We start from the raw sequence: 18,481 nt of genomic DNA on the forward strand, positions 1-18,481 counted from the left end.
ATTTTAGATTTTCACTGGTGAGTCTTTTGTGAGAAGGTGGCAGACAGACATAATTTCCTGCACTTGGCAGGGATGTGTGAATTGCCCTCTTCCCAGCCCACTGACCCAGTTTCATCATATTATTTCTATGTTCGAACATGTGATCACAAATGATGCATCTATGTTGGAACAGTTTAGAAACTAACGGAAATAATGTATTTGATGTTAGAATTCTTTCTAACATGTTTGAATACTATAGAAATATTTAGAATGTCACAAAGATGTTATAAATAGTTCTAAACAGTTACTTATCACAGTTAGATTGTCACAAAGATTTCCAAAATGTTAGAACAAAAGGCAAGAAACACCCTCTCGGTAATATGGAATTGACTCTATTTCTGAATATCGTACAAGTCTGCACCTTGGCAGCTCTACACTTCGGAAATAAGAACAACTTGGTATGATGCCTAAGACAGGTTCTAGACATTTTGCCATCAAAAGGACACCTGTTAAGCTCTAACCCTATTGTTAAACCTAATCCTAAATCTAACCATCACACAAGTTATCCTGGGCATGGTCCTGAGTTTCACTTTAAGACTGAGCTGCCATGGACATGGGGAAAAAAAAATTGTCATCAAGGCCTCAAGAATGTCTTCAATGATCTTGAATATTTGCAAATCTGAAGTATACATACCTCTGAGGAATAACTGATGCAGTATTATCAGTAGTAGATATCTGAAGTTAACAATATTTTATTAATTGTAAGGTTAATCTAAAGGTTGTTGATTTAAAGCCCAAGCAGGTCTCAATGTTGTGCCCCTGGGAGAGGCAGATAAAAGCTCCTTGGTGAGACAAAAAAAAAGCATATAATGTTTTTTTTCTTCTCCTTTTCTGCACTAGGTTGACGGCCCAACTGGTCGATCCTACACCTTCTCTGAACTGAAGGACCTGATCCGACGTCTCAGCAGCGCCCTCGCGCGGCTGGGCTTCAAACAGCAGGACGTGCTGGCCCTGTACGCCCCCAACCTGCCCGAATACGCCATCGTGCTGTTCGCTGTGACAGCTGTGGGAGGGGTCATAACCACTGTGAATCCACTATATACCGTAGGTAAGAGGGCAGAGGTTAGGGGTGACAGGTCGTCCTGTTCGCTGTTACAGCTGTGGGAGGGGTCATAACCACTGTGAACCCACTATATACTGTAGGTAAGAGGGCAGAGGTTAGGGGTGACAGGTCATTCTGTTCGCTGTTACAGCAGTCGGAGGGATCATAACCACTGTGAATCCACTATATACCGTAGGTAAGAGGGCAGAGGTTAGGGGTGACAGGTCGTCCTGTTCGCTGTGACAGCTGTGGGAGGGATCATAACCACCGTGAATCCACTGTATACCGTAGGTAAGAGGGCAGAGGTTAGGGGTGACAGGTCGTCCTGTTCGCTGTGACAGCTGTGGGAGGGGTCATAACCACCGTGAATCCACTGTATACCGTAGGTAAGAGGGCAGAGGTTAGGGGTGACAGGTCGTCCTGTTCGCTGTGACAGCTGTGGGAGGGATCATAACCACCGTGAATCCACTGTATACCGTAGGTAAGAGGGCAGAGGTTAGGGGTGACAGGTCGTCCTGTTCGCTGTGACAGCTGTGGGAGGGGTCATAACCACCGTGAATCCACTGTATACCGTAGGTAAGAGGGCAGAGGTTAGGGGTGACAGGTCGTCCTGTTCGCTGTGACAGCTGTGGGAGGGGTCATAACCACCGTGAATCCACTGTATACCGTAGGTAAGAGGGCAGAGGTTAGGGGTGACAGGTCGTGCTGTTCGCTGTTACAGCAGTGGGAGGGGTCATAACCACCGTCAATCCACTGTATGCTGTAGGTAAAGCACGATCAAGACACAGTTTTCCCTGATATCTGCGAGCCGACAGCTTGTCGCTCAGAGTCAGACAGCTTTTTTCAGCGTCTAGATTGAACTGCAGATATTGCCGTCAAGATGTCGGCAAAATTTATGCTGAAAGGTCGCGCAATGTGTTATGACTGCAATCCAAGCGCCACGCCCCCCCTATGGTCTAGATCCCTCCCTTTGTCTAGATTGGGCCTAAGAGGGTATGAGAGAAGTTCAAATGCCACCATCACCATATTGCAGTTGCCATACAGTAAATCTTGGCTGGAGTGTGTCAGGCCTAACCATTGTAAGTCTGCTGGATAGAGTCACTTGGACATGGTGTTGTGAAGACCTCAGCAGCAGTATAATCAAATAATAGGGATTACTACAGTACTATTCATGTAGCTACTATAAATTACTACTTCTACTACTACAAATGTACTACTTCTACTACTACTTCTACTACTATCACTACTACTACTACTACTACTACCTCTACCACTACTACTACTATTACTAGATGGTTAGATCATTTTCCCATTGACACAAGCGTTGTTAGAGAATACTGTCACCTGTCCACGTAGATCAGATGTTATCAGTCCCCTGATTGGTCCTCTTGGGCAGTTCTGACTGTAATATCAAATAACCACAATCACGATAAAATCATTTCTAAAGGACTGTAGCTTTGACAAGGTTTCAGATCTGTAATATTTCCTCTCAGGTGAACTGACCAACCAACTGACCCACTCCAAGGCCCAGTACCTGGTCACCATTGCTGACTTTGCAGAGAATGCCAGGAAAGCCAAGTCCAACTGTCCTGGTGTGAAGGTGAGGGTGGTGCTGTTAGCATGTTTTATTTGGTGTTTTGTTGACTCAATATTTGCTTGTTCATCAATATCTTTATTGTCCATTAACATCTGCCCTGTACATTGTCTTCAGTTCTTTTATCAGTTTACTTTTAATCGTATTTGGAAGACTTTGAATAATTTTGTTACCTTGTGTTGCTTCCTTCCTAGAATTCTAATATATTCTAAATTTTCTTTATATACTTGGGGTTACTGCTGCATTTATTTTTCTGCTTGTTTGCTTGTTCACATGCTCCCTTGCCATGTTCCATTGCACATTTGGAGAACATCTGGATAAGTAAGGGTACGGAAGAGGGCTATAAGCCACTCTTGACCAGCTTTTTGATTTGTTTATTTATTTATTTGTTTCTCATGTATTTGCTTCTCATGTTCTATTGCACATTTGAAGGACATCTACGTAATCGGGGGTACAGTGGAGGGCTGTAAGCCTCTATCAGTCCTGCATTTTTATTTGTTTGTTTGTTTGTTTATTGTTTTTTTGCTTGTCATGTTCTATTGCACATATGAAGGACATCTTCATAATCGGGGAAACAGCGGAGGGCTGTAAACCTCTATCAGATCTGTTGGAAGACGATGGTTCGGCGATGCCAGCGGACGTAAAGATCGATCCCAGCGAGGACATCGCGATTCTTCCGTACTCCAGCGGAACTACCGGACTGCCGAAGGGCGTCATGCTCACGCACTATAACATCATCGCAAACCTGTGTCAGAACAGGTGTGCCATGGCAGTGCCAAGTTTCACAGTATAACGCAGCCTTTTAAAGAGTGCCAAAATCTCTCATGCTCTCACACTATAACATCATCGCCAACCTGTGTCAGAATATATATATAATAGGTGTGCCAGGGCACTGAGGGTAGTGACAAGTTTCACAGTATAACACAGCCTTTTAGAGAGTGCTTAAATCTCTTCCATACTCTCACACTATAATTTCGTCACCAACCTGTGCCAGAACTAAGGTGTGCCACAACAGGGACAAGTAGAACGTAGCCTTTTAAAGAGTATTAAGCCTCTGTCATACTCTCACACTATGACTTTGTCACCAACCTACATGTATGTCAGAATAGGTGTGCTGTGTCTCCATCATACTAATCACATTGGCTAAAAAATAGTAAAATTCTTCCAAATATGCCAGGTTGAGTTTGGCCACCATAGGATAACACTTGGTGTTGGAACTGCCTGTTTAGGTAATGCACATTTTTCATTGCCAGAGGATCTGATCAAGAATGGGTGGTTTTCCCAATCATAAATCCTAGATTTCAAGTAAATCCATTGGTCCAAAGTGAATTAATTAAATCAAAGTTGAGAAGATCTATCTGATCAGGATCTAAGTACTGATTCTTTCAGACTGGAGTCTATGCCCTGACATTTAAATGAATGAATGGATGGATGGATGGATGGAGGATGGATGGATGGATGGATGGATGGATGGATGGATGGATGGATGGATGGATGGATGAATGAATGAATGGATGGATGGATGGATGGAGGATGGATGGATGGATGGATGGATGGATGGATGGATGGATGGATGGATGGATGGATGGATGGATGGATGGATGGATGGATGGATGGACGGACGGACGGATGGATGACTTGTGATCTCTGCCCCATGCAGGGTGAAAGGAATCCTGCTACTGGAGCCACGGGAGGAATGTCTCATCGGGCAGCTGCCGTTTTTCCACATCTACGGGCTGGTGGTGATCCTGTTCAACTGCCTCATGCAGGGCGTCAGGCTGGTCACCGTGCCGCGCTTCGAGCCGGAGGCATTCCTTGAATGTGTCCAAAACTACAAGGTGGGCTGTCCGTATCCATCCGTATCCATTGTTTGATTGTACTGCTGCTGGGATCCCTGATGTAGCTATAGGGTAGGCAGCAGTCATGTAGTCGTCACACCATGCTTCCATGCAGCTCTGTCCAGTGGGTCGACCCCTGTTAGACCGCATACCTATGTGGAGGGATGAAAATAAACACGCACTCAAATACAATAAAAAAACAATACCTCCCTGTAAATTAGTAGTCTATTCCGTTGACCCCATGACCTGGGATGTCTGTCAGACAAGGCTGATAAATGACAATTTCTACTAACTGTGAACTCTACTTCCTGCAATGCTTTTGCCCTTCACTACCTGTCACTCTGTGGTAAGACATGCCTATATACAGCACATACGAGTGCTATATATGTATGCCTGGGCCGTTCACCTCGTGGCCATGTTCCTCGCTAAACAATATACAATACAATATACAGCTAAAACTTCCCACACCCAAGCCAGAAAATTAGGCTGTTGTTAGAGAGTGAACTCTACAGCATTTTCCTCTTCCCCCAGGTAACCAGGATCTTGACCGTACCCCCCGTTGCCGTGTTCCTCGCTAAACACCCCATTGTAGACAGCTACGACCTATCGCTGATCAAGGAGGTGTTCTGCGGCGCTGCTCCCATGGGAACGGAGATCACCATGGCGCTGATGGACAGACTCAAGATACCCAATCACAGGCAAGGTGGGCATGCAAATAGCTTCCAGTTGTCATGGCAACACCCTATCACCTGCAAGGTGAGCATGCAGATAGCTGTCAGTGGTCACAGCAACAACCAATCACAGGCAAGGTGAGAACACAGATAGAATTCAGTTGTCATGGCAACACCCAATCACAGGCAAGGTAAGCATGCAAATACTAGTAGCTTCCAGTTGTCATGGCAACACCCAATCACAGGCAAGGTGAGCATTCAGATAGATTTCAGTTGTCATGGCAACACCCAATCACAGGCAAGGTGAGCATGCAGATAGCATTCAATGGTCATGGCAACAGCCAATCACAGGCAAGGTGGGCAAACAAATAGCCTTCAGTTTTCATGGCAACAGCCAATCACAGGCAAGGTGAGAATACAGATAGAATTCAGTTGTCATGGCAACACCCAATCACAGGCAAGGTGAGCATGCAGATAGAATTCAGTTATAAAGTCAACAACCAATCACAGGCAAGGTGGACATGCAGATAGCTGTCAGTTGCAAAGGCAACAACCAATCACAGGCAAGGTGAGCATGCAGATAGCATTCAATGGTCATGGCAACAGCCAATCACAGGCAAGGTGGGCAAACAAATAGCCTTCAGTTTTCATGGCAACAGCCAATCACAGGCAAGGTGAGAATACAGATAGAATTCAGTTGTCATGGCAACACCCAATCACAGGCAAGGTGAGCATGCAGATAGAATTCAGTTATAAAGTCAACAACCAATCACAGGCAAGGTGGACATGCAGATAGCTGTCAGTTGTAAAGGCAACAACCATGCAGTCACAGACAACCCTTGTTACTTAGTATTCCAACGCTGCTTGTGTTTGTTCCAGGTTATGGGCTGACAGAGACCAGCCCGATCGTTACCATTGGAAGAGAAGGAGTCTTTGTCCCGGGGTCGTTTGGAATTCTCGTTCCCAACACCAAGGCCAAGGTGATGATCTCCATTCCTGAGACTCACTCTTTCTAACATCTCGGACATTACTTTTTTTCTGGTTTATCTTGGTTGAAGCATGATGCTTTTTCTTAGTAGTGCAATGCGGCTTCACATGTTAACCAAGCACATTGCCTCAGCCTAATTTTTCAACTAGTGTGATGGTTATTTTACTCACAGAGGTTTGATACTTGACTGTGGAGCAAACCTCAAGTCTAGTCTTAAGCAGCTTGTACTTACTGTACAAAACTGGTGTCTCAATCTTAAAACTAATATCAGTGGTATATCAGTTTTGCTGTACAGTACAGAACAGTAAGCTGTAACAGTTAGATATGCCAGATATTATTTTGGAAATGGTAGATTTGTTGACAAGCAGATTTTATAACCTAACTATGAATTGCTTTGCAAGGGGTGAAGACAAATTTTAGATAGTCCAATAGGAAACAAAAGATAAGACTTAGGCCGCTGTCACATACGCTGTGTGATCGTTGTACGATGTCACATAGGGTGACAGCCATGCATGTGTCCTGCAAATTTCAGCTGTCTTGCTACTCAAAAAGCTGTCGTACATCCTTGCCGGTGGTTGGTTCTGTCACTATCCTAGTCCTATGTCATCAAAATTGTAGGATGATTGCATGACATATGTAACCACCCTAAAGGGGCATTACACTCCAGAAGCAAGTGTTAATTTCTTATAGATGATATTTTTTGCGACACAAAATGCACCTGACTTTTCAACACAAGATTATGCAAATGACTCAATTCAGTTCAGTACTGAATAAGTACCTGTTATTTGAGAACAATAATATAAGCTATAGACTTGTATTATTGGCGATCATGCTATAACTATAACCCCTGCCCATGACAGGTGGTTGACACGGAGACGGGAGAAGCGGTGGGACCCGGGGAGGACGGAGAGCTGTGCGTCCTCGGCCCGCAGGTCATGAAGGGTTACCTTGACAACCCCGAGGCCACGGCCAGCACCATCAACCCAGAAGGGTGGCTACTTACAGGTGGGTGGAGAAATACTGTAAATGCATATAAGTTTGCGGGGATTTAATTTCGCGGTAGCGGGAAAAAGGACTTTTTGCGGTGGTTTTAAGTTCGCGGTAACACCATAGACTGCAGTCTAATACCATAATAGAAAAATGTTCGCGGTGGTTTTATGTTTGCGGTGATGTGGTCACCGTGAACATTAATCCACCGCGAATATTTCTACATTTACAGTGATCTGTTCCTGTGCTTCACTTTTGGTTTTAAAGTTGTCCTTTAAAACTGTATTTTGCCAGTTTTGAAGCACATATTAATGAGTAATATGTCCTGACTTCTCTCCTACAAGTTTAACTTTCTGCTTGCTAAGTCTGGTATCCGTTTTGCACCAAAGTTGTATAAACGCAATTATATGAACGTACATGTATATACCCATATTAATGTTATATACATGAACACGACCATACCTTTAAATGCTTACTAATTCCTGTGATGTGTGGTGTTACACATTAACAATCTTTGATAAAAGCAACTTAAGGCAACTAAAGCATTCAGTAGTGTGGAAATTCACTGTGTTGAAAACAACCTGCAAATGACTCCCCAGCCAGAAGAATATTCACAGACCTCCTTGACACTGTCTTAGAATGTGTGGAGATATGATTACATGTCCTTGTTACCTTAAGTCAAGGAGAGGATGTTTTTGCCAGGACTTGTTTACTTGCCTCCTAGTAAAACAAAACAGGGCAAAAAGTTCTTTCATGGACTTAAATAAAAAACAAACATAAAAAGCAGATAAGCATTTCAGTATAGAAAAATTTAATGACGATTGATTGATTGATTGGTTACAAACTTTTCCAAAGTATAGTTAAAATTTTAGGAGAAATTTTTCAGCATCGCATTTCAATAAAATGTCACATTGTACATTGTATGGTGATGTAGCATTTTTACTAGTTTTGATGTAGAAATAACTTATACTGTCTCACAACTCAGGTGACATTGTTCGTTACGATGAAGACGGGAACTTCTACGCAGTGGACAGGGTGAAGGAACTCATCAAGTACAAGGGTTTTCAGGTAAAGCCGGGTTCACATGTTCATCTACTAGTATATTCAAGTCTTTATGAGGTCCGTATGGAATTCTTAGCCCTTAACAGGTTCCACAGGTTGCTGGAAAAATAGCAGAAATTGGACAAATATAGATGCATAACATTTACAACCAGTTGCAACCAGTGGCTAATAGCAACGATACTTTTACAGCTATGTTGTTATTTAGTGTTGTTATTTAATGTTATTGTGTAATTGTTTCTGCCCAGGATTGCCTGAAAAACAGGTCTAGGTTTGACCTGAGCTGTATTACTCCTGGTTAAATAAATAAAGAAAAGAAAGAAAGAAAAAAAAACGAAGAGTTAGCTGGAGTATAGTTTGCGACCAGCTAACTCCTCTGGCATGTTATCTGGCTATAGTTGTCAAATTTCTATTTTCCAGCAATGTGTCAAGCCTCCTAGAGGCCAAGAGATTCATACGGACCTTATACAGATTTAAGTATATATGCACGTGTGAACCCACCTTAAGACATGGATCAGTGTGCCTCCTACGTGGCGTTCCGGGTGCAGTCTGCACTCAGGAGGACAGGAGATACCACATAACCTTCATGGGGGTGTTCCTACGCTATGGAATTTCTCTGATTGTGTGCTACGTGTGATAGAGTTGGGTGATAGCTTCGTGTTATTCCAGGCCAATGTCAATTGGAGTCATTTTTCACAATCTATCTTAATGTGCAAGTTATTAATCAACTTGCTGTGTATCTTTGTGATTTAAACCTTTTGATACATTACAATACATTAATTAAGTTTCTTTGAGCTGATTAATTTTTACAATTAAGCCTTATGCAACAAGGTATCTATCTGTGATTAAAAGCCTTTTCATAAATTACAATACAGTTAAGTTTGTTTGAGCTGATCTAATCCCAGAGTCATGAAGTCATTTCTCCCACGCACAAAACCCCAATGAAGGGGACCTATTCCCAAGAGACCATAAATGAAGACATTTTTCTACCACAAAATTTAGGTTACAGATGGAAAATTATATCACAGGGTCACATTTTTCTGCATAAGAATTTCTTACTGCACCGTCAGGGCTCGCGAATCGAAATACTGGGTGCATGTGCACCCAGGTGCACCCAAAATTGGAACTGTGCACCCAATTTTTTTCAGTGGATGCACAGGGTGCACCCAAATATTTTCATAGGTTTATGTATGGAAAGATATCAAGTATGCTAGTATACATGATATTCTTGACATCTAAGTGGTAGAAAGAGAATAAAAATGTCATGTTACTTGTATAAGAATTTGATAGCTTGTAACTAAGTTTTGTTATTAGGTTTTCTTGACATTCTACTTAAATTTGTGGTGCACCCAAAAATTTTTTGGTGCACCTAATCCCAAAAATTAATTTCGAGCCCTGGCACCTTTTCTGACATCTTTTAGAAAAACACACTTTTTCCCGCGCAAATTTCACCTGTGCAGAAAACCTGTTCCCATTCCACTTCCCATCTTGCTAGGTGGCGCCAGCGGAGCTGGAGTCCGTGCTGCTCGGACATCCTGGTGTCCAGGACGCGGCTGTTATCGGGTTACCAGACGAGGTTGCAGGAGAGCTTCCCAAAGCCTTTGTTGTGAAAAAGGTTGACGATGTCACGGAAAAAGACATTACAGACTTTGTCGCAGGTAAGTTTTATCACTTTAATGCCTACAGCAACTATAGTCATAACAGTTTCAAAGTATTGCACCCAAAATGAAGAAGTGACTTAATGAAAACTCAATAATATACAATACCTTAAAAATATGAAGATGGAAAGTTGGTAATTTGTCTCTGTCAACAAAAGGCTTCACGTTTGCTGTACAGATGAAGCTATGAATGGTAACACCGTTTGAAGTTTGCCAAATGTACAAAAATGAAAAAATAACAGTTTTGATTGCTCTCATAGTGTTGACAGATGCCAGCCTGGTAGATGCCACTGGCTATGGTTTGAATGTGATTTGCATTGTTCTCATGCACACAGAGAGAGTTGCTCCCTACAAGAAGCTGCGGGGAGGAGTGGCATTTGTCGGGGAGATTCCCAAGACTCCGAGTGGAAAAATCCTGCGCAGACTGCTGAAGGACATGAAGGAATAGGAAGGGTCTGCATGGGGGGTAGCACAGACTTCTCAGAATTCTTGACACACATGATGCATTCTTCCTCCCCTTTTTGCATTTTAATTCATAGTTAGGATAAACCTGTTCTATTTTGCATATCAATTCCCAGCTGGGATATAAAAACTCTCTCCAACAAGATCTCTCCAGTGTCACTGACAAAAGACACAAGATGGTTTTCAAAATCATATCCAGTTGCTTGAGTAACTGCTTTTTGGTGCATAATGCATTGTCATGGTAAATTCAGAAGTGCGTCTGATGTAATGTGTCAAATTCAACAACCCAATTTAGTTTTACCTTGAATTAGAGCGGTTCTAGTACGATTTACATAAAATCATACATCTCAGTACTCTTGCAAGAAAAAAATCCATCCATGTCCCATAGGGTATTCTTCCTGATGGCAAACGCTGTATATATGTCCCATAGCTTCTGACAAAGGGGTCTTCACATGGTCTAACTACATACTACAATTTGAGAGGACCAACTATGCTTTACACTATGTTCTTTTTCCTCCCTATGGCTACATATTTCAGGCAACAAATCCTTACAAATTACATTGAAACAAAACAGCAGATTATGCTTTACAGCAAAAGAGATACAGGTCCCAAAATTGAATTTGAAAAGTTAGAGCCACATTTTCTTATAAGGAAAACGTCATTAAAGGGCCACAAGCCACCACATTCTAACCATCAGGTGAAGATGAAGGTGAAGATGTTACTGGATGTACAGCAAAGTTTTACGTCACTTGAAATAGCTTGCTTCCCTCTTATTAGGGGGTCTGTAACTGTTTGGTGTATTAGAAGATATGATCAAGAAAGTGTTGTTGGCTTGTCACAGATGCCAAGTTTCTGGTGTCTTTTAAGTACAAATCTCAGGTTTTAAGCATTTAAAATAGCATGCTTCCCTCTGTAGTAGGGGGGTCTGTATGAGTATCGGAAAATGTGTAGATAAGGAAATATTGGGCTCGTCAGAGACAATATGGCGCTCCGAGTCACCATTATCTGGTGCCTTTGCAAATCCTTGTTTATCAGCATTATGTGGAACAGTAGCACATTTTGTGATATCTGATACTAATGTTATGTCAAATCCCACTTTTTGATATGACCCTATTTTATATTTGAATCTATATTTGATCCTCAACTCTCACTTTGAAAAGACTGACAATCATGACTTTGAACAGCAAAAATTATTACCAATAAGTCATATTGTGTAGATAAAGATTGATAAAAGGCTGTTCTCAAGTTATATCAACGGTATGATGTTTAATGTTTTAATTAATGAATGTTAAGCTTGTTCAAGATTTTTCTGATTAAAAATCTTTATATCATGTCAACAATCGATGCTGTTTGGATGCTACTTTTGATATTTGATAGTTACAAATATCAACGTTCGATGATCCAACCGGACAGTTTAACGTTTTAATATTTTTTTTATTATTCAAGAACACATGACAAAGACAATGTGGCGTTGCACTCAAGTTATTAAAACTTATTTTAACAGCGCCACATAACAAAATACAATAAAGAAATGAACTCAGTTAATCAACGTAGCAGTGCACCAAAGTCCCACCACCCCAAGACATGAAATAGTACCAATGTTAGCCTAATTTAGTACAACGTTAATAGTTCATCCGAATGTATTTGTTTGTCCCACCGGTGATCCCTGCAGGAGGGGTGAAGGTAAACCAGGTGTTTTTCGTTGTCCCTGGTGCAGTTATTTTTATAAGTCCTTGTCAGTGCAGTTTAAACTGCAGTGCAAACCAGGAATTCTACCTCACAGAAGCCAGGAGACCAACGGGAAGAGGCGGCTGTCTGGACAGACATGGGTGACGTGACCATTGTTTGATCCTACATTGATTGGAACTCTTGGAAAACAGAATGAAATTTATGTTGGTTCTCTACACATTGCAAGTTTGCGCCCTTTTTTTGCTTTGTATCAAGCAGAAAACTTTCGATAACTCGGAAAATATGTTGTTGACTTGTAATTATACGAAGGCTTTATATGAAGTCATGTGCAGGTCAGGCAAACAGACAAATGTCTGTTTACCTGCTCATCTGTCGAATCGACAGGAGAACCATAAAAAAAAGTACGAAGGCAAAGGTAGAGAAGTACATGTTTAATTAAGGAGAAGCATGATGTTTTTTCGTCTAGCTGGTAGTAGTGCACGGTGGCTTCCGCTCGCGTTCTTTAGGCATGCACATCGGGTCGTTCCTATTTTTCTCTTTAAGTGTGGTGAGTTCTTGTACGTGCATCGCCAGAGCTTTAACGCCCGAGGCTACCTCCTGACGCTCTCCCATCATGGAGGACGCCAGCTTTGCGTTCCCATCAGCCTGAGATGACGAATGCAACTCTCCACACCACGCAGGGGCAAAAAGGACCTCGCCTCCACAGATTGCTACAAATGAAGGCCACGTGCCGGGAAGATAACGTTACTAAAAAAAAAGCGATCACGTCCTTCGCCTTCATACCTTCTATAAAACACAGAGCACGTCTTCTTTGTAAGTAGAGCCTCTCTTGAACGTTTAGCTGGGTGGTACATTGTCGGAGCAGATCTCTAAGAAGATGGCTTCGTACCTACCGTTCGACTGGCAGGGTGTTGGCGCTGCACTGGCGTTCGTCACCTCCGTCAGCTCGCTGGCTGTCGACACGTTCTTCGGGAAAGGGAAGAAGAAGAAGAAGCCACTCGCGGGGCCTCCCGGATACCCACTGATCGGCAACCTCCCGAGCCTGGGCGCGAATCCGCACCTGCAGCTCACCGAGTGGAGACGAGAGTACGGCGACATCTACCGGATTCGCATGGGGCTGCAGGACGCGGTGATTCTCAACGGTTACGACGTCATCCGAGAAGCGCTGCTGAAGAAAGCTGATAGGCTGTCCGACAGGCCTTACATGTACGTTCTTCACGAGCTGAGCTGCGGTGGGAAAGGTACGTGATTGACATTGATGTTGCCTTTTGGGGGCTTATGACACGGTTTTTTTTCTAATGCTGTATCAGTTCGACTGCACTTGTTTCTTGTTGCCGCCCCTGGTAAGAATTCAGTAGAACTGATATACCATAATAAAAACAAGCATATCATAAGCGCCCAAAGAGCCAGACTCGTAGAGCCTGCTAGGGAGGCTAGAATTGAAACATTGTGCTAATGTCTTCATGATCATCAATGTACCGTGTTTCCACATCGTTCGCGTCAATGCCATTTCTGCCGTATCTCATGAGCTATCGATATCGTCTTGCAGGCATTGGATTCGCTGGGTACAATGACGAGTACAAGAACAGGAGGAGGGCCATGGTGTCGATTCTCAGGCGCTTCGGAATGGGGAAGGGTTTCATGGAGGGGAAGATCCACGGTAAGATTCTTGTAGAAGCAGATCGAAATTCTTTACGGCAATTGGTATTATTCAAAAAAGATATCTTTTGTTGTCTGTTTCATTGTTTCGCCGTCTCATCTTATCTTCACATCCTTCAAACACTGTGGTGTTACATCATTGTTATCTTGAAAACTTGAAATTTCATTTGGAATGCCCCCCTCCCCTTCTCGTTGGCATACCAGATAAAGTAATTGTAAGAGCCCCAAGAGAAACTTTCCGTCTGCCCAAATCTCCTTGGCATTCAATTACAAGAGCCTACGCTGAGTAATGTGACAGATAGCTCAAGAACTGTGACATATTTTCAGTGCCAATTAACGTTAAAAGATAAGGTTAACACTGCATCAATCGTTTTGATATTACGTAACTAGATGGCGTTATCTTTTTTAAAGGTTGATTCGATAATTGCGCTACTATCACAGGCTAATACCGGCTTGCGTTCAATCAGTTAATATGTGCATTACCGAGTAAGCTCATTCTTGTAAAGTCATAACTTTGCACGCTGTTTCATCAGTTCTTATAAACCAATCCCTGTTGAGTCTTCGTTTGCTTCTTCACTTGAGTAACTGGTATTTGCTGCCTTTGATTGATGATTGATTGATTGATTGATCGATTGGTGATTAGAAGAGGTGCTGGCACTGAAGAGAATCTGTAAGTTAAGAAACGATTTTGATCGATCGATCGATTCATTGGTTGGTTACTTGGTTGGTTGATTGATTGATTGATTGATTGATTGATTGATTAGAGGAGGTGCTGGAGCTGAGGAAGAACTTCGCAGAGCAGGCGGCCAGCGGCGAGGCGTTCGACCCTTCCCGCCTGCTGGGCTGCTCGGTGCTGAACGTGATCTGCTCGATGATCCTGGGCGCACGCTTCGAGCAGGACGACCCACTGTTCCACCGCCTGGTGGCGCTCATGGACCGCACCGTGGCCGCCATGGGACCCAGCCAGGTACCGCATTACCTCCGCGAAAACAAGGTCGTACACGGCCATGGTAGATCGAAAACGAGTCCAATGAGAAAAAAGAAAGACTGTCCATCATAATTAGCAGTTCAATCAATGATAGCCTGGCAAATAGGAAAGCGACCAAATATTTGCATTATCATGATAAGATTGAATTCTACAAACAAACAAATCATACAAAATAGAACTTTTATTTCCAGATACGATTGTTCTAGATTTCCAGTTGAGGACTAATCAAGATCTATAATTAGGATGTACATTTTGTCAAATAGATTTGAAGAGTTGGTTCCCTTTGTTTTATTCATGTTTTATATCATGTTTTATTGTTAAGCATATCTGTGATTTACTATCATCATTGTTTTACATGATCAACTGTTTCTGATCATATTTTTTTTCTTTTCCTCTTCGATTCGATACGTGGCACGTTTATTGACCATCTCTTTGCTATGTCACATGACCAGATTCTGAACGTGTTCCCATGGCTGCGGTTCCTGCCCGGCCTGGGCCAGACCGGAAGTGACGTGTTCAGGTGCGCGGAGGAGATCCGGGACTTCCTGTCCGGAGTCATCCGGAAGCAGCGGAGCCAGCTCAACAACAACGATGACGTCAGCGATGACGTCAGCTTCGTGCGGAGTCTGGAGGCCGCTCTGCAGGAGGACGACCAGGTCACCATGATCATGCAAGGTGCGTCTGGTATCAACATTTACTTACCTGCAACGTATAATTATATTACTAGCTACCGAGTGAGTGAGTGAGTGAGTGAGTGGGCGAGTGGGCGAGTGAGCGAGTGGGCGAGTGAGTGAGTGAGTGAGTGAGTGAGTGAGTGAGTGAGTGAGTGAGTGGGTGGTTGAGTGAGTGAGTGAGTGAGTGGGTGGGTGAGTGAGTGAGTGAGTGAGTGAGTGAGTGAGTGGGTGAGTGGGTGAGTGAGTGAGTGAGTGAGTGAGTGAGTGAGTGAGTCGGTGAGTGGGTGGGTGGGTGAGTGAGTGGGTGGGTGAGTGAGTGAGTGAGTGAGTGAGTGAGTGAGTGAGTGAGTGGGTGGGTGGGTGAGTGGGTGAGTGGGTGAGTGGGTGAGTGGGTGAGTGAGTGAGTGAGTGAGTGAGTGAGTATATAAAAAAAATACATATAATACACTGTGGTGCCTTTTCAGATTAGGAAAGAATAGGAGACTATGATCTACAGTCAAGGTCCCATGTTGTAGTTAGGGTTTTCGACTTCTTGTGAAGAATATTTTTGAAAGCAAGCACATGTAGAATGCTTCAAAAATCTGCAGATCTGAAAGTGGTAATTTATCTAAAACACCGTATACACAGTCGTAGCGTATCAATATTCTACAACTGTAACTTCCGAATATAGAAAACAGAAGACGTAGATTAGCAGGGTTAATAGTTTAGCAGGGTTTGAAATGATCATGTGGATATCAACATCATATGGATTCTTTTTTCTCAGATTTGTTCATAGGCGGCGCTGAGACCACCACCACCACGTTACGCTGGGCGCTGCTGTACCTGGCGCTCCACCCCGAGGTGCAGGAGAACATGCAGATCGAGCTGGACCGGGAGGTCGGGCGGGAGAGGAGGCCGTCTCTCACCGACAAGCCGCGCCTGCCCTACACGGAGGCGTCCATCCTGGAGATCCAGCGGGTCCGCACCATCGCGCCCCTGAGCATCCCGCACGCCGCATCGCAGGACGTGGAGCTCCGGGGACACCACATTCCCGCTGGCACACAGGTGGGTGCTGGCACACGGAAGGATGCAGGAAATGCTTCTACACATACAGCGCCTAATAAATATAGATACGATTGACAGAGACGCATTAGAGTGTCTGTTGTCATATAGTGGTGCCCATGTATTGTATTGGTATTTCAGTGAAGCTTGGATAGCGTTTTCCGGACCTTTAGGGATCAACATGATTAGAATTATTTTAGTGACTGTTGATGCATCCATGTGAGTCCGACTTGAATTCAAGCCGGTGCCCGGCCGGGGCCCAAAATACCCCGAGAGCCACAAGGTGTCCTACAGGGCTTCGTAGGGGTCGCGCCCGAAAGCCCCCCCCCCCCAAAAAAAAACCCCAGTCCGTGATGAAATGCCCGGTAGGGCCCCTTTTTCCAAATGTGATGTCGTGTTGTGTCGTGTTGTGTCTACAGGTGTTGGTGAATCTGTGGTCCGTCCACATGGACCCTGCACACTGGCCCTTACACGTGATGTGATGTCGTGGTGTCTTTGGTTGTTTCTGCAGGTGTTGGTGAACCTATGGTCCGTCCACATGGACCCTGCCCACTGGCCTGACCCGGAAAGGTTCGACCCCAGCAGGTTCCTGAACGAGCAGGGGAAGGTGGTCCGACCCGAGCAGTTCCTCCCCTTCTCCATAGGTACGTACATATAGCGGGCGTGTAGGGCCCAAAAGTAGACCCTGCGACTGGCGCTCCATATTTAATCGTTTGTTTCATCGTTTTCTTTATTTCTACCGTGTTGGACTCGCTTCTTATGTAGAAAAAAAAAGAGATCCACCGTATGGCATATCACTGTACAAGAAGTAGATGCCGCACCTTGTACAATAGTTGCACAATAAAGATATATATATATATGTCAAAACATCCAAGGTTACCTACATTTGATTCTGCCTCACAAGTCGGCATTGCCAGGTTAATTTAGCACTACCTTATATTACGAGTATATTGAAGCAGAAAACCAATGTATACGTAATACTACACGACGAGTTAAAACATTTACTTGTTATAGCCACACTTTTACAATTATGCTTCTGTCGCCTGGTGCTATTTGCAGTTAAGAGATTTGCCAATGTTTTAATCAAGAAATTGCACTATTGTAATACGTTTGTCGCATGTGATTATCTACAGGCCGCCGACAGTGTCCAGGAGAGCAACTGGCCAAAACCGAGCTGTTTCTGTTCCTCACCACTCTGCTGCAGCACTTCACGTTTGAGCTGCCAGAGGGCGCACCTCCAAGCACCGAAGGCGTCATGGGCATATCCCTGTCACCCTCGCCCTACAAAATCCGTGTGCGCCCACGTGAATAGCTGTCAGGCGATGTTGCAAAGAAACATCGATGTTGATTTCATTATATGGTTGTTATACGGATGCGAGTTCTTCTTCTTCTTGTTCCTTTTCATCCTGACAGACGTTTTCCATGCGAGTATACAAATGAAAAATAAGTTTGGCCAAAAAGAGTTGCCCTTATTGTTAAATTTTAGTGGTCAGGAAGGTTGAAAAATGACTGAAAACACAGAGTTTGGTAAACTGACCAAAAATTTTCATTTTCATCTTTCACATCTTCCTCTTTGGCTTTGGAATTTACTTTGGCATTTTATGTCGAATATTTTCACGATTTACAGTGTGATTGAAAACTTTTGAGGCGGAGAACCAACGAAAACTGAAGCGCTCGCGGATGCCATCCGTATGATGAAATCAACATGACCTAGGATGAAGATGCATATTCAAAATATTCTTCTGCTTGTGTTCTTTTGTTTTATCATTTTTCTCGATGTCCCAGATCCTACTGTCGTAGTAATGGAAGAGTTCTTACATGGACTGTCAGCCTGTTGTGTATCACATTGATATCATGCTTAATATCGAAATTGTAATCTTATATATATATATATATATATATATATATATACTATGCATCTATCTTGTATATGACTGTGGGATTTGTAGTCTTATATGAGGTGAAATGGTTTATTAAAAAGTTATTAAATGCAAGATACGGAAATCCTTTTTTTCAGTCTGTTTTAATCGCCGTCACAGTTAGAGCGTAAAGCGCAGTTTACACTTGTGCGTATATTCAAGTAAATACAAAC

General features: G+C 43.3%; 2 protein-coding genes across 2 annotated transcripts in view; both read left to right on the plus strand.

Annotated features, from left to right (window-relative positions):
• Positions 1-10,324, plus strand: part of LOC118421842 (probable 4-coumarate--CoA ligase 1) — an 11,792-nt gene extending 1,468 nt beyond the window's left edge. Inside the window, 11 exon segments of the mRNA XM_035829346.1 lie at positions 880-1,087; positions 2,575-2,681; positions 3,108-3,150; positions 3,152-3,434; positions 4,336-4,513; positions 5,045-5,216; positions 6,064-6,164; positions 7,033-7,177; positions 8,145-8,227; positions 9,714-9,876; positions 10,212-10,324. Of these exon segments, the coding sequence (XP_035685239.1) occupies positions 880-1,087; positions 2,575-2,681; positions 3,108-3,150; positions 3,152-3,434; positions 4,336-4,513; positions 5,045-5,216; positions 6,064-6,164; positions 7,033-7,177; positions 8,145-8,227; positions 9,714-9,876; positions 10,212-10,324 (1,596 nt within the window).
• Positions 10,325-12,850: 2,526 nt separating this feature from the next.
• LOC118421943 (cytochrome P450 2J6-like) lies at positions 12,851-17,047 on the plus strand. Its single transcript, XM_035829449.1, has 6 exons — positions 12,851-13,268; positions 13,577-13,687; positions 14,451-14,653; positions 15,127-15,349; positions 16,112-16,392; positions 16,901-17,047. The coding sequence occupies exons 1-6, from the start codon at positions 12,905-12,907 to the stop codon at positions 17,045-17,047; spliced, it is 1,329 nt and encodes a 442-aa protein (XP_035685342.1). The 5' UTR covers positions 12,851-12,904.
• Positions 17,048-18,481: the final 1,434 nt, after the last annotated feature.

The sequence above is a fragment of the Branchiostoma floridae genome, chromosome 1 (assembly GCF_000003815.2).
Source record: "Branchiostoma floridae strain S238N-H82 chromosome 1, Bfl_VNyyK, whole genome shotgun sequence".
NCBI lineage: Eukaryota > Metazoa > Chordata > Leptocardii > Amphioxiformes > Branchiostomatidae > Branchiostoma > Branchiostoma floridae.

Excerpts from the sequence above, each read along its gene's own strand:
- LOC118421943 (XM_035829449.1), top strand. The coding sequence starts at position 12,905 with ATGGCTTCGTACCTACCGTTCGACTGGCAGGGTGTTGGCGCTGCACTG. Across the intron at positions 14,654-15,126 it reads CCGCCATGGGACCCAGCCAG|ATTCTGAACGTGTTCCCATG; the intron begins GTACCGCATTAC and ends TCACATGACCAG. Across the intron at positions 15,350-16,111 it reads GGTCACCATGATCATGCAAG|ATTTGTTCATAGGCGGCGCT; the intron begins GTGCGTCTGGTA and ends CTTTTTTCTCAG.